Below are 14,683 nucleotides of genomic sequence, written 5' to 3' on the forward strand. Positions count from 1 at the left end.
ACTTGTCTCTGGTGCCATGACCAGCACATACGACCATAGCTTCCAGAGAACTCGGGATCCCGTCCGCTCTCCCAAAGATAAACTAGAAAGCGCCGGATTAGTAGCTGGGTCGGTGACGACCAGCGAACCCCCGGTGTTGTATGTCTTTTGGTTGCCGCGATCAATGTTTCCTTTTTGGTCACTGGTCCTCGGAAATGGTGTTGTAAGCTGGTCGACTGCTGTAGGCTCGGAGGGACACTCGATCGTGATGTGGGCGTGAAGACTGCTGCGGTAGTAAAGCTAGAGCACTAACTATATAGTTATCCACGAATGACATACAGCAATGAGTATGGACAGGGGAAGGTTGTGTTACGTGTATTGTATGGTGTCCGGGAGGACTGGGTGCGAGAGTATTACAGCTCCAGCATTCGGTTGTGTTGGCTGTCACAATGCTTCCAGATGATAGCCAAAGCCACGGGTCGGTGACGCATTCCACTCAATTCCATGAGCCTTGTCTACTGGGGCCCGAGGGCATTTTCATGGGCAAGAGCATTACCGCAGGAGTTTTGGCAATAGCTCGCTACAACTAGTCAAGACAAGAGGCTCAGCTTCACCAGCTCATCGGCCCCTCAGTCATCGTCATACGTGAGGCTCGTCCTGAAGCATTAGACAATTCCCATAGTGGAATGGTCTTGAACAACGTCCATTGGTGGTACACGTGGTTGGCAAGACGCTAGAATGCCCGTAGTCTACCGGCCGGGTCGCGCTTCTAAACCCCGGCGCCCAATGTCTGAATGCTCGCGGGATTGCTGCAATCTCGAGCCAAGTCGGAAGGCGGCATTCGACCGTTGTAGCGCGCCCGTGTCCGCTGCCTCGTCGCATAGTACCGTCGTGGTCTTTGTTCCGCAATTGCAACCCCCAACGCCAAATATGCCCTATGCACACATAGTATCATACACCTCACCGCGTCCTTGGTACTGCCTCAAGCTGCGTCTTTGGCGCCACCCGCTCAGCTTCCTTGTCGAATGTCGGCGGGCAGTTCCGGCGCAGTCCGTGGCTGTTGGTTTCGGTGCTTCGGCTCCAGGATTCCAACCTATGGCACATGTCAGCTGTTGGAATACGATTGAAGCAACCTGACTGGACCAGGTCAGACGAGGCTCCTGCTCACCATGGACAATAAGCGCCACGTGGTGTCTGTCGGCTGAGCACCCACGCCGATCCAGTACTTGGCCCTCAGGGTGTCGAGCTTGATGTCCTTGTGCAGTCTGCCGGAGTCATCGTAGGGGTCGGCCTTGGGGATGGGGTCGTAGGTCCCGATGACCTCGAGAGGTTTGCTGTTCCGTGCCGTCCTGCGCAGAGAGTCAGTCGGGCCACCCACAAGCTGGCGATTGCCGGCGCGAAGGCAAGGGGAGGCGAGGGACGCACCTGGCATGTGCGACGACAATGTTGTAGAAAGGTGCGTTCCTGCGGCCGAAGCGCGCGAGACGGATCTTGACCGTCATCTCCGGTGCGTGTCTAAGTAGCGCGTCACCCCGTTGCTGCCTTGCTTGCTCGCCTGTTCCGACGATGCGAGGGACGCTGCCTGGGAATGGCTGCTCTGGGAGAGCTCTCATGAAATTTGTCGGAGGCGGGGCTATAATCTTCCGCCAGGTCCGTCGTGCAAGTCACGGCCCGGGGTGGCCCGGACTAGGAGTTCCTGGCTCCTCCAGGGCTGGTGGCCAATCGTCCTCAGTGGCCGCCGAGACATCCCTGTCCCTCTGTAGCCCGGCCGGCTGGTCGCTGTAGGTGGTAGCTAGGTACTGAAATGGTCAATTGGGGCCCTGCAGTGTGGAAAGAAGTGATGTCAGTCCTCCAAGAGCGTTTCGTCCGAAGACCATATCATCCGCTTCCCTTTTCTCTGGCCTCCAACCTCAGCTTGCCCCGAGCACCACTCTCCACGCGATACTCCGGTCGTCGCCGACTTAAACCCCGTGATTAAGCACAGAGCAAACAACCATGGCCCTCAAGGTAGGCAGTGCCCAACCGCCCGTCCGTCACGCACGGTGGAGCTTCCTTTTCACTTACACGCAGCCCAGACGCTGTCCGCCAAGGCCGCTGCCGCATTGGATAAGGAGCTCATGAGCACCGGCGCTTTTTCTATCGACCAGCTCATGGAGCTGGCTGGCCTGTCGGTCTCTCAAGCCGGTGCGTAACAGGGCCCCCTAACTACCGGCTTACATGTTCGCCAGCTCACCAAATGCTTCAGTCTACCGAGTTCATCCACCAGCTCGAGGCCCCCGCGTCCTAGTCGCCTGTGGCCCCGGGAACAACGGAGGAGACGGACTCGTCGCCGCCCGTCATCTGAGACACTACGGCTACCTGCCTACCATCTACTACCCAAAGCGGAGCAAGAATGAGCTGTATCAGGTAGGTCTGCGACCATTGATATATCACCTGGGCCTGCGTGTCCCCGCCCAGTGACTTGACCGAGACAATTGATGGTCCTTATCACCCTTCATCGCCCTCACTTTGGCCCCATCCCATCCCATGAAGTTTCAGAGCACACCATCTTCCATTGGAAAAGAAACTTGTCTTTCTCGTGACTATGTGGTTTCTGGACATACTTTTGTCTCCACTGGATTCCCGCGTGCTCCTTGGCCTCGTCATCCGGCCTAGGCCCGGCAAGACTAAACTTTTGACTCTTCCTGGTTCTCCAACGTCTCCGTCCCTGACAGCATCTGCATTACTACCGCCGTGCCCAATTCGCTGACCAAGTCCATGAATGTACTTAGCGGCTGGCTAAGCAGCTCGAAGACCTCGAGGTCCCTTTTGTAGACGACTTTGGCTCGGCCATCAAGTCTACGGATCATATCGTCGATGCCATCTTCGGTAGGCTTCAGCATCGCGGATCGCCGAACAGCGCTGACTGGGTCACAGGCTTCAGCTTCTCGGGCGAGGTCCGCGAACCATTTCCCTCCGTCATCAAGGCACTCGAGGAGACGAAGGTTCCTGTCACATCGGTCGATGCACCGTCATCCTGGAACATTGAGGAAGGACCACCAAAGTCGGGGCTGGGCAGTTCCTTCATGCCTGAGTATCTCATTAGCCTGACTGCTCCTAAGCCCTTGGTGGAGCATTTCAACGGCAGGCATTTCATTGGTGGCCGGTAAGTCCAAAGCGGGAGAATCCCCTTCGTAGCCCCTGGGTCTGGTGAATGTTGACATACCAATGACTTTCAAAACTAGGTTCGTTACCCCCTCGATTGCTAAGAAGTACGACTTCGAGATGCCGGCGTACCAAGGCCTGGACCAAATCGTGGAGACCGGCCCGACAGGACAGAAGCTCTAAGTCGCGGGGTGGTAGTAGGACTTGTCCAAAAGTAATGCCACACATGCAGTGCCCCTTGATCATATAACCTGACATCCCCCAGTCCGGCTATATGGACACACAGGACTTGGACATTGCCCTTCTTCCATGTCATCCTTAACCTCGGACACGCCGTTCGCACACCGAGTCAGTGGAGGATGGTAGGCCTGACAGAACTTGACGTATAGAAGATATTGTTTCCCGCAGACTGGGCACTCGGCTGTGTGCTCCGCACACATGAAAGTCGTTCACTCGATATGGCCAGTGAGGCGCGGACCTGACCTAGCTTCAGAAGATCCCCTAGCAGGGCTGTTTTCGACATCAAACTCTCACGTTGCATGCCAGCAGTAGGTCGGAGGCGTGGCCGTTATAGAGTTCAGGCCTGGCTCTCACTCCGTGGCTCACCAAAGACGTGGCCGTATGGGGTCGTGTGTTTGCCACTTACGTCTCGTAGGTCGCCAGAGAAGCCCTTGGAAAGCCTGCGGTGGCCAGCGGATGATGGCGACGTGTATACAAGAATAATTACAGAATACAGAGCGAGCCATGGCTTCGACAGCCGCCGCAGATAATGTCTAGTCGTTGAGCGCACTCGCTCACAAAAGTATTGTAAGTTGCGCCGGAGCAATTGCTCCTCTTGAGCACTGATTGGCTGCCGGGCCAAGTCGCTGCGCTTACCACGTTAGTGGCCCCCAGCCAGGCGACGCGACAATGCTTTGTGTGCGGCTTTGCTACCGAGCCTAGGCATAGGTGCCCAGGGTTTTCACCTGTGTCACCAGCGATTTATAAGCCCATGGCCTGGTATCACCATCGCCAGACAAGTCCTGACTCCTAAGCTGCCCGTATGTAAGCTGGTGCGGTGCGGTGCGGGACAGACGTCGCCCCGACCCCATCCAGACACCCGGCCCCCTTCAAAGGCGACTGTCAAGAGCACGAGTCTACCCCTCCCATGTTCCGCATCCACAGCCGGTAACAAGAACCCGATTTCTGCCAGGTGCTCATGAGCATCTAAAGATTGCCCGTCCGTTGTCTTGCAGTGTTCAGGCGTGCGCCACAACCTTTGCCGCCGATCACTTGCAGGGACGTCCGGAACGCCTCCGTGGGATCAGCCAGTGTTGGTTGCTTGGATCATGTAACTTATGTTGCAGTAGAACGCACTTCAGGGTACCGCTGCTGCCCTATTTCGCCAGATAACCTCCGGGCCGTCATCTGCGCCAGCCAGTTAATCACTGCGCAGGTGGGCTACAAGGCGACAGGCTACAGAGGGCAGGGTTACCACACCCCCACAGTACTATCCATGGATGGAAAAACCCCCTACCCTTCAACGCGCGACATAGCAGCCCCACTGCCCGAAGAAGACTGACCTTCTCGACCTTTGGACAAGACCCAGCCATATTTGCAGGGCCCTTTAGGCTTGAGGTGCTCCAAAAATACCTCCTTTAGGCAAGTTAGGCAGGTACTTACTTGTCTGAGAATTTGGCGATTTAGCCCCCGAGGTTCAGGGACTTCAGCCTACATAATTCATGACTGCCGCCCAATGTCCTGCTTGCCTTAGAACCCTTCCACCACGTCATTCATTAAAGCAGTGTCAATGTTTAGCGTGTGCCAGTCGGTCGAGTTTTGAGGCGCAAGTGGAGTCTCGTCGATTGGTTAACGCCCTGGCAAACATTGCGTGGACGGGAACGCAAAAACGCACTGGATTTGCAAGTGGTCCACAATTATCGTCTGTTGGTGCCGCCAGAGTCTCTGAAGAGTTACGGAATTAACTCGAGAGCCGCAACTCTATTGAGACAACGGCCGGAAATAATTCTTCCAAGCCCCCTTTTCAAGCGGTAATCGTACGGGCGGGAACCGTTCCGTTTAGAGTCTATGGTAGCAGTGCTAAATCTTTATTCGCCATCTCCGTAGTCATCCATCACAGATTGGTACAGTAGCTCATGACGGAAGGTCTTGGCTAGCCCTAAAAGGATCCTCCCGAGAAAGCCAATAGCCATGAAAGCTTGCCCCTGGAATGTACATCTTCCACTTCAGCAATCATGTGCAATGCAGCCGAGTACTCACGGCTCCTATGTGTGAGACGTCAAGTAGCTCACGACTCAAGTGCTCTACTGTCAATTTTATAGCTTCTAATTGATTGGCCTTCTTAAGAACACCGTACATTAGCTTCTTCTTTTATGCAAAGCCAGCTATTAAAAGAACGGCTGTTGGTTTTGAAGGGTGGGGGTTTGGGAGGGTTTGGGGAGCGGGGGGCCGGGGGGGATAGCGTCATGAAAAAAAAAAAAAAAAAAAAAAAGAATATGAAAAAAGCGCCTCGCATAGCAGCATTTCCACGACTTCCTAGGGGTGCTCCATCCTGTCCATCCTAGAGATTTTTCCTTTTTGAGGGGCGGTAGCCTAGCGTCTTCTCCGAATTGGGATCCACCGCTGCTGACGCGAAGCATCTATGCCACTGGGCCTACATATCGAAATGGTCTTTTCAGATCCAGGCTTTCGAAGTACGCGGACAATTCGCCACAATGGCCGAAGCACGGCTCCTCTCCTTACTTTCGGCCGAGGTGCTTGTCTATTAATGTCTTATAGATGGGGACATGTGATAAGTTGTCGTGTGTAAACGGCACTTGAGCGCAGATCTTCAACGTTACTAAATATTGTGAGTCTGTCAAATCGCCACACAGGAGAAAGAGCTGTGTGGCGCGGGCACGTGGCAGAAAAGCTGCTTCAACAACGCTTTTTGAGAAGGCCAGGCGAACAAATCATGGACAATATATTGACACTGGTTGCTAGAGTCGGTTGTTTTCGAGAGTCATTACTTTGAGTTGCGCGGTTATGGACTCAAATGTCAACATTGTTAAGGCATAGGGGGCCAGGACTATTACGTGTTGCAGTGCACATATACTTGAGAACCTTCTCAGTTACGACTCAAGAGATGGTATGCGCGGTAAAGACATAAAGTACCCAGCAAGCTAGGTATGCGGGTTCAGCCTTACTATATTGTTCAACAGCAGTACATAAATCCTGGGTGAGAGTTGGGGGGCACTAGCCCAAGCGCTCTCCAAGTTAGTTCCTGATCGCCTAACTTAGTGGCTTGCCTTAATGTGTTGTGCTCTGTACGGATACGCATCCCCGCATTTGAGTTGAGCCGTGACGCGCTTGAGACACGACATCTCACAATCACGTCAACCTACCCGATCCTCTGGAACACCAACCAAAGCACCAAGGCACATTCGGCCGCGGTCGCTCTACTGGACAGCAAGCCAACCTACCCCGAGACAACTACAGGCACCATGGCTTCGCTCTTTAAGGAGCTGAAGCCACTTATGAATGCGACCTTTGAAGCATCGCAGTCTATCAATCGCACAGCGCCAATATTAGCATGGACCCAAGCTCTCATGATCGTCTTATTATCCGCCATCTTCCTCGCCTTATTTGGCCTATTAGTCACTCTCAATCCAGACTTGGAAGCTGAACGACGGCAGTTTATCACCCCAACAGTCCGGATTCTGCTAAGCCAAATGGTTTCATGCGGAAGTACGACAGGGAAGGTCGCCAGGAACCCGATATGGGCGGTCAAAGCCGGTCTCAACTTGCTTACAGGGCGGTTTGTCACGGCAGGTGGCAGCACAACGGCTTTCCTAAAGGCAAAGCCTGACACAAACTGTCAACGAGGGAAATCTTAGTGTCGATGATACAAGCAACAGTCCAATGCTGTAAAGCTGAGATCCGGTATTGAGTAGTTCCCATGGAACAAGGAAGACTCATCTATGCTTGCAAGCATAGCCTGAAGAGTATCCAAATACTCCTACTAATTACTCTCTTTGGGTGGGATTCAACCGCGGTAGAGTTGTGTACGGAGACAGCCGGCTCGTGGATGGATAAATATATAGGGACTGTCTATTCACAAATGCCTTGGGTTTGTTTATTGGTTGGTATACAGCTTCTTTGCCAAATTGATTCGTTTATTTCAGCTTTACTCGGTTCCTTATGTGACATTTCCGAGGCCACGACTAGGACATAACTTATCATAAACCTGGACACAAGATATCGGTATCTTTCACACGAGCATAAACTGCCCGGATTGTATTGGACACTATTAGATACTAGCACACTAGCTTAATCAGCAACTGAATTGATCACTGATATGACCTTCATAATGGTTGGCCTTGATAGAGGCTAAATTAAGGTAGCTCAGTCATTGAGCCGTGTATCTGTGACAGGTAAGGAATATACCATCGACTCTAGAATTCAAATCACCATGGGCTTCAACGAGCTCGTTCGATAGTCTAATGAATTGTGTAGCCCATGGGCTGAACACACACCGGGTCCCGTGCCCGTTCCTACTCGATCATGTTCAAGGTTTCTTATTAAAAGTGCGGTTTCCAATAACACACCACCTTAAAATAGCACCTCACCGGAGTAAAAGAACTACGCACTGAATTCCTTCACAAAAACTGATGTGGTCTAGAGATGGTGTTTGTTGTATTAGTCTTCCCTCCCGGGAGAGAACATGAATGTCATCGGCTCATGAGTTGGTCACCACGACGATTCTGACAGAGCACAAAGCAATATCAGGTGATTTGGCCACGTTCGATGTGACTACGGTTCGTAGTCTTAACTTTATATGCCTGCTTTGTACGTGAATACTTCTACTTGGTGTGAGAAGAATTATCTTGCAGTTGGGCCTCCACCCACAGCACAATATCCGAAGGGCAGATGTCAGTGTTCAAGATTATGCAGTCTAAAAACGAAACCAAGTTGGAAACGGCCCCTCAATCAAATCGGCCACGAATTGTTCTATAAACCGCACATAAAGCCCAGAGAAACCCCACAGAAAAAGACCTTCCAGGGAACTTTAAGGTTAGCTGTTCCACTGCTGGCGCAGTAATATAAGTATCCAACACCAAGATTGGTGCCTGACTCTACAGCTGCGAGACACATACATTCTTCAGCTTTGGCTTTGTGTTCCTACCAAGCGCTCCGACATGTTCAAAACGAGACTCACCTATAAATTATCAGCCATGTCCTCAGAAAGGATAGCTAGTCTTCGATTTGTCGACAACTAAAATCTCTGAGACAGATGAATCAACAAATACAACAGCGTGGACAGACGACCAACCCGATTGCGCGGTAAGCTTGTCCGCTTCCAGCGTAGCGGCCCGCTACTGACGAGTCTTACTTCTGGCAGCAAATTTCGCCATGGCTAAATTCAACTTCACTCACAGCAACAGCATCCACACGTGCGACCGGCAGCAGAGACAGCACAAAATGGCAGAGTCGGGAACTTGGCGTGACGCTTCAGACTGGCGGAGCCCTTCATCTACTCCCAAGCCTCAGAAACCGAAAACCGAGCGAAACACCGCTTCATGGAATAGAGACCGCCCCTCTGGCGAGAGCGACTCTCACAAGCGGCAGCCAATTGTGGCTTTAGCTGAGAGAAGTCGCCCCGAAGACCTAAGAGTCCACAGGCCAGCCCGACAGCGAGATGGAGCTGAGGCTGGGAAAGCTATCGAAGAGGGAAGACGTGTTTACCTGGGCAACCTGCTATACAACACGACGCCCGACGGTGTCGAAGAGTTCCTCAATGCGAATGGTTTCAGTGCGTTTGAGAATGTTCACATCTCGGTCGACCCGTTCACAGGACGGAACCCTGGTTATTGCTTTGTACAATTTCCGGATTCGGACACTGCAGAGAAAGCGATTGCGACACTGGATGGCAAACTGATGGGCGAGAGAGCGGTCAGATGCCGCCCGTGTCAGCCCAAAGGCGATGTGCGTCAAGCTAGTCGCTGGCCACACGAGGATCGAGCCAGCACTGCATCCAATCGTTGGGGTGACTGGAATGCCTCAAAGCCAGGTGAAGATCGGGCGGGTGCTCGTCTTCCAGGGAAGGGCGGCCCTAATGATGCACTAAAGCATTTCCAGGTATCGAAAGCGCAAGAAGAAGGGCGGCAGTTGTATGTGGGAGGGTTGCCCAGGATGCTTGACCAGGCCGAGAATGAAGTTGAGATGCGGTCTATTTTCAAGGATTTCGAGATGTAAGTTGCACTGCCAGCACACGGTGCAACTCTCCAGACTGACGTACAACCAGTGACGGCGTAAGTAAGAGGGTGAGCCCCCGCGAGGCGGGAGATGGGCGACGCAACTTCTGTTTCGTGGATTTCGCCACACCTGAACAGGCTCAAGCTGCCATCGACGCCATGAAAGGTGTATCATATAGAGAATACCCCTTAAAAGTGTCGATGGCTATTCCCAAACAAGCGAGATAATTGTTTCTGCAGTATAAAGGTGGACGGATTAGAAGGGCTACTGAGGAGTTGTTTCTCAGTCTACTGAGACATCTGAGCCTCATTCCATTACATGAGATTTCTATATATACTGCGCAAGCAGCTGCCATCGACGAGAAGCCAACCACATGTTCACCCTCGGAATCACTGAATGCCTATATCCGTGTCCATGCCAATGTATCGGAGGAGATGTCACTAATAGATATCAATGGATACTTAGGCCAACCTCGGGATGATATCACCACAGGGCGACTGGTTTAGCACGGTCAACAAAAATTTGGCGTGGATTACAGACGGCCTACGAAACTGGGTAGTCGGACCTCATGTCACGTGTAGTTGACACTTTTGTTGCCAGTTTTGGGGGCCAGAGGGATATTGCACGAAGAGGGGCTGACAGTTGGGCAGTTGGCGGCGCTGATCCCAGTCAGACTAATGCGGGAGGCGCAGCGCTGACGAGCAGTTTCATGACGGCTGAGGTGCATGATCACTACGGTCATGACAATGTCTGACTTCTCCAATCCATCATCACTAGCACTGGCGTTGTTGAGTGACTACGTGTTGTGTGCGCCGGAGCAAGTCGAAGTCAACATCGGTCCACGCTTGGCAGCTGAAATGGGAGGGTGCAACTCACGTCCCGCAAAGCCGCAGCGCGAGGACTTCGCACATCAGTATCTTTCGAAACTAACCACTCAACTCGATGACCGCTTGCCGGAGGATAGGAAGAGAGAATTGCAGGATGAGCTTGATCGTTTCTTACACATGACAGCCCAAAATCAGGAAGTCTGGGCCAAGACAAGATTAGGAGTGACGGCATGAAAGCCCGAGAACTCATGCGCGACTCTGTAAGTAGGCAGGTCCCACGGCGTTGCTCGATCTAACAATTTGGAGCACAAATGATTTTTAGAAGCCACCTTAAGAGACAGGTGTTGCACAGGAATGCATATGCGAACAACCCCTCCCGTAAGACACGACTAAATCTAGGCGTTGGTCTGAGAACTGGGGGCTGGTTAGTCATTGATGAGCTATGCAGCAAAGCTATATACCCTAAGCAAGAAGTTTGTGTAAATTCGTATGATATAATAGCCTTTATTTTCAATTTTTGATTTCTTTTCGACTAATCTGTATTGACCATGTTGGTTATCAAGCCCATTAAAGTTGCACGTTGCCCATCATAACGTCAAACGTCCCTAGGATGGTATTCAGGCTGGAGTCGAAGATAAAATCCTCTGAAGCCAGATATAGCTTAATTGTCAAGTGATATTAGGTCGCGGTGAGCTTTCTTCCCTTTACCAGAACGGGAACTTTTACTATACGGGTTGGGCGGAGTACTACTGGCTCTTCAAACCTACGAGTCATATCTATGCATCTGCAGGGTTCCGAAGAGTGCCTCTGTGATGACCAGCGGACACATGCAGCCCATAATCGCTGGCGGAGCCTGGGACTGATCAGAGCGCGAGCATCAAATGTATCGGGCAGTCCTGTTTGCAGCTTGGTCAAGTGTTCTATGCACGACAATCAAGATACGTCATCTGGCGAAGCTCCTCTGTAGAGTATAAACGATCAACCACTGTACTACTTACTGTACCTTCAGATCAATGCCTGTAGCTTCGTCATGACTGTATTCTCAGTAGCTGCAATGAGATCTCTTTACCATCCAGCGATGCTCCTCCATTATCATTCCCCGTTCACATCCCTTCTATGCGTTTTCCTGGGCTATCTCATTGCTTGCGGTAACGTTAGTGTCATATTGCACGTGAAGGAATGGGACATAGTTCATGGCTGGTCTCAATTGACGTTATGGATGAGAAGTCACATGTGCCTCTAGCTTGGATCACAACACAGCCTCAACAGATGCGGCAGGCCGAAAGGTTCAGCTCTTGACATAAAGCACAAGATGATACGTCTTGTCAGTATGTCTTGGCAATGCCCAAAGCCGCTCGAGGGCAACTCGTCGGACAAAGCGTGGCCACGCATCCTGAGAAATACGCGTTGCAAGTTTACCGCGGGATGGCTTAAGTTGTAAGGGTGAACTCGAGCAGCCTCTCAACCTGCCGCTTCCCCACCCCACAGGAAGTCACTTCAACCTGATGGAAGCTTCCAAGCAGCTGACCATCCTCTCCCTGATCTCGCCATCACCGACGGCCCCTATTTGGTCTCCATCTCCGTCTGCTCCATGCGCGAGCTGATCGACGGCGGCCAAGGTGGTAGTCCGCAGCTGGACCTCGACATCGCCCTGCTGCTGGAAGAATGCGGCCACGTTGACCACCTTCTCAATAGCGCTGCCAGTGCCCACAACCACAACGCTGCTGGCATGCTCCAGCCCGATGCCGCTCCCCTGGGCATGCTGCAACGCCTGCACCCTGGCGGAGAGAGGCAGGGCCTTTCCGGACAGACGGGCGGTGGGAACCTGGGGGTGAGTGGAGGAGGCGGTTCGAAGACTCTTGTCCAGCTGCTTCCGCACACGGGTGGTGACGGCGCGGAAAGGGGATCGCGGATTCACATGGAGGCGGAAGGCGGCATGAGATGAAGGAACGCGGGGGGACAGAGTCGCACGGTGGACGATAGACCCTGGGCAGCGGTGTTAGAACGGGGGCCACGGCGAGGGCATGAGGGCAAGAAAGCGGAGGGAGCTTGCCTTTCGGGACTCGTGGCAGCTTCCGTGGCGAGTGCTGGCCTGACGCAGTAGACGGGGCCATGGTGGCAGACTGTTCCCCGGGACGGGTTTGATGGCGCTCAGGGCCGGAGGAGCCTGTTTTGGGCGTGGGCGTCAAAGACAACGGCTGCGTACTGGTCCTCGTCCCCGTCTCAGCCTATGGTAGCATGGGAGGCTGTGACTGGGTCGCCATGTGCTTTGCGGTCGACGCTGGGCAAGGCAAACAGGAGGTCGGTCGCGTGCCAGAGTGTCGAGGTGTGGCAGAGAAGGGAAATAATGGCAATGGGCTCGATCAGCTGGAAATGGAAAATGCTCGTACCCGGGCTCTAGCACCAACTTTTGGTCCTCCTCCGGCTCAAGGTGGGGGAGGGGTGTGGTTTGGCGGTACTGTACCCAAGGTACCAACACCTACACCTACACCTACACATACATACCTGGGTACTTGAGTAGGTTGTGCAAACGATTGGATGCAACTCCATAAACTAGCTACGTATCAGGTCTACTTGCTGCCCAGGCCCCCCTGTGAAAGTAACCTGAGGTAAAGTCGACTACTGTGTGTGCCTACAATCGAGGAGTACCAACTGCCTTCGGAAACCCTGCAGGTGGGTGCTGGCAGGGCTGGGCAACTGGGCGCTGGGGGGGCATTGGGGGAGAGTTCAGGGGCTCCACAGCGCTGGAGCGGGTTTATGCCAGGGGCGGTCTAGCGGACTGCCTTGAAAGCCCAGCTGCCTGGTCGTTATGGTCAAGCTTCAAGCTTCAAGCTCTCCACTCTGGGCACCGGCTCCATTGCTCAATCACCACCCACGGCAAGCTTCCATCACGACTCCCCCCGACTTGTTAGATATCTGGCTATATCGCAACACAGCTTCCTCTCGAGCTTCAGGTACCCCTGTCCCAGAGCCCGATATGTGCTAGAGGTGGGTGCCTAGCTGGTGGGCCACCCGGCAAGTTGGAACAGCCAGCAATATCATAGATACCAGACCAGACACCATGTCTGTAGACATCTGGCCTCCTGTTGCGCCGGCCCAGCTTAAAATCGACGAGGACGCCGCTCTTGTGAGTCGTCACCTTGCCCTTGCCCATACCCTGCCTTCCCCCTCTGTGGTGCGCCAACATGGCTCAACTCGTCCCGCCGCCTCCTTGCCTCTCATCTTCCTGGCCCTCTCTTCCCTGCCTAGACGAGCCAGACGAGGGCTGGCTTCTTGTTCCCCCGTATTCCAGCCCGCTGACCTCCTCCTTCCAGGCGCGCGAGCTCAACTGGCTCCTCGACGAACTTCAGTCCACCCTCAAGACCCTAAAGGCGTCACTCGAGGAGACCTACGCCCTTCTCGCGCCGACCGACCCTGGCAGCACCCTCGTCGTCTCCACCCCCCGCCACGAAGCCGTCAAGGGGCATGTGACCCGCGTCGGCACCCGTCTGGTCAAGGGGAGCATCCAGTTACGCCTGAAGACCCTGCCGGCCCAGACCCTCGCGCTGGATCCCGCGAACCCCATCCACATCCCCGAGCTGACGACGCTGAACACGCTGCTGACGCAGTCGGTCGACATCCTCAGCTTCATCGTGTCAGAATCCACCAACAGCAGGAAAGGCGGCGGCGGCGGCGCGTCCATCGATCCCAAGTTCCTCTCTACGCAGCTGCGCCTGCTGTCTGAATACCTCGCCGAATCCCTGGCCCTGATCAAGGGCCCCCAGCTGACCGACCAGGCCGCCGTCCCCGATACAGCCTGGACCTCGTCCTCGGTGCCGCCGTCGTGCTTCGCCCCGCCCCTACCGGCCAACCTATCCTTCTACTTCACGCTGCAGGATGCTTCGCTGGTGCTGTACCTCCGCGTGCTCGAGCCCGCCGACGCCCCCGTCAACTTTGGCACCAAGCTGGCGCTGGCCATCGGGACGGCCCGGCGCCTGGAGCACGACGAGGCAGACCGCGTGTTTGGCTTCTGCCCCGAAGGCGCGGATGCCCAGTCACCCATCACGGCGTCCGGCTCCGTCAACGTGCCACCAAAGCTGGAGAGGACCCGCTCGATACCCGGCGGGAGGGGCGGCGGCATGGGCAAGGGACGTGGTACCGAGACACAGGTATACGTCCGTGAGAAGGTTCGTGTCGAGAGCGCCGACCCGAGTCTGTTGAGCGTAAGCGCCAAGCTCGGCGCTCTGGGACATACGCTGCTCCTTGCAAGACAGAACCTGGGCGTTGTCATGGGCGACGACGAGGACGAGCTCAAGGTAGCGGAGTAGAAATATGAACCTGATGGGAACCGGAGGCCTGGCCGTGGATGCTTATTACTCCCGTGGCGGTGCCGCGATCCAGGGATGGATTTTACTCAAGAGTGGAGACAAGCGGCTCCACGATGCCAACATGAGGCAGTATCTCAGGAGGCCTTCAAGGCTCCGTGGGCGATACATTTTGGGACGGCGTGGAGAACGTGC

General features: G+C 54.1%; 5 protein-coding genes across 5 annotated transcripts; 4 read left to right on the forward strand and 1 right to left on the reverse strand.

Annotated features, from left to right (window-relative positions):
- Positions 1-988: 988 nt before the first annotated feature.
- Positions 989-1,592, reverse strand: JN550_010961 (uncharacterized protein; the record flags this gene model as incomplete). The annotated part of the gene is made up of 3 exons (XM_049309274.1): positions 989-1,072; positions 1,148-1,328; positions 1,405-1,592. The coding sequence occupies 3 exons, from the start codon at positions 1,590-1,592 to the stop codon at positions 989-991; spliced, it is 453 nt and encodes a 150-aa protein (XP_049167052.1).
- A 382-nt stretch (positions 1,593-1,974) lies between these two features.
- Positions 1,975-3,306, forward strand: JN550_010962 (uncharacterized protein; the record flags this gene model as incomplete). Its single annotated transcript, XM_049309276.1, has 5 exons — positions 1,975-1,986; positions 2,055-2,163; positions 2,225-2,385; positions 2,751-3,124; positions 3,204-3,306. The coding sequence occupies 5 exons, from the start codon at positions 1,975-1,977 to the stop codon at positions 3,304-3,306; spliced, it is 759 nt and encodes a 252-aa protein (XP_049167053.1).
- Positions 3,307-8,514: 5,208 nt separating this feature from the next.
- JN550_010963 (uncharacterized protein) lies at positions 8,515-10,111 on the forward strand (the record flags this gene model as incomplete). Its single annotated transcript, XM_049309277.1, has 4 exons — positions 8,515-9,353; positions 9,407-9,524; positions 9,823-9,934; positions 10,008-10,111. The coding sequence occupies 4 exons, from the start codon at positions 8,515-8,517 to the stop codon at positions 10,109-10,111; spliced, it is 1,173 nt and encodes a 390-aa protein (XP_049167054.1).
- A 1,403-nt stretch (positions 10,112-11,514) lies between these two features.
- JN550_010964 (uncharacterized protein) lies at positions 11,515-12,129 on the forward strand (the record flags this gene model as incomplete). Its single annotated transcript, XM_049309278.1, has 2 exons — positions 11,515-11,621; positions 11,673-12,129. 2 exons carry the CDS (start codon positions 11,515-11,517, stop codon positions 12,127-12,129), a joined length of 564 nt encoding a protein of 187 aa, XP_049167055.1.
- Positions 12,130-13,245: 1,116 nt separating this feature from the next.
- On the forward strand, positions 13,246-14,491 carry JN550_010965 (uncharacterized protein; the record flags this gene model as incomplete). Its single annotated transcript, XM_049309279.1, has 2 exons — positions 13,246-13,311; positions 13,499-14,491. The coding sequence occupies 2 exons, from the start codon at positions 13,246-13,248 to the stop codon at positions 14,489-14,491; spliced, it is 1,059 nt and encodes a 352-aa protein (XP_049167056.1).
- Positions 14,492-14,683: the final 192 nt, after the last annotated feature.

This window comes from Neoarthrinium moseri (genome assembly GCF_022829205.1).
Source record: "Neoarthrinium moseri strain CBS 164.80 chromosome Unknown scaffold61_Wmoseri_CBS_16480, whole genome shotgun sequence".
Taxonomy (NCBI): Eukaryota; Fungi; Ascomycota; class Sordariomycetes; order Amphisphaeriales; family Apiosporaceae; genus Neoarthrinium; species Neoarthrinium moseri.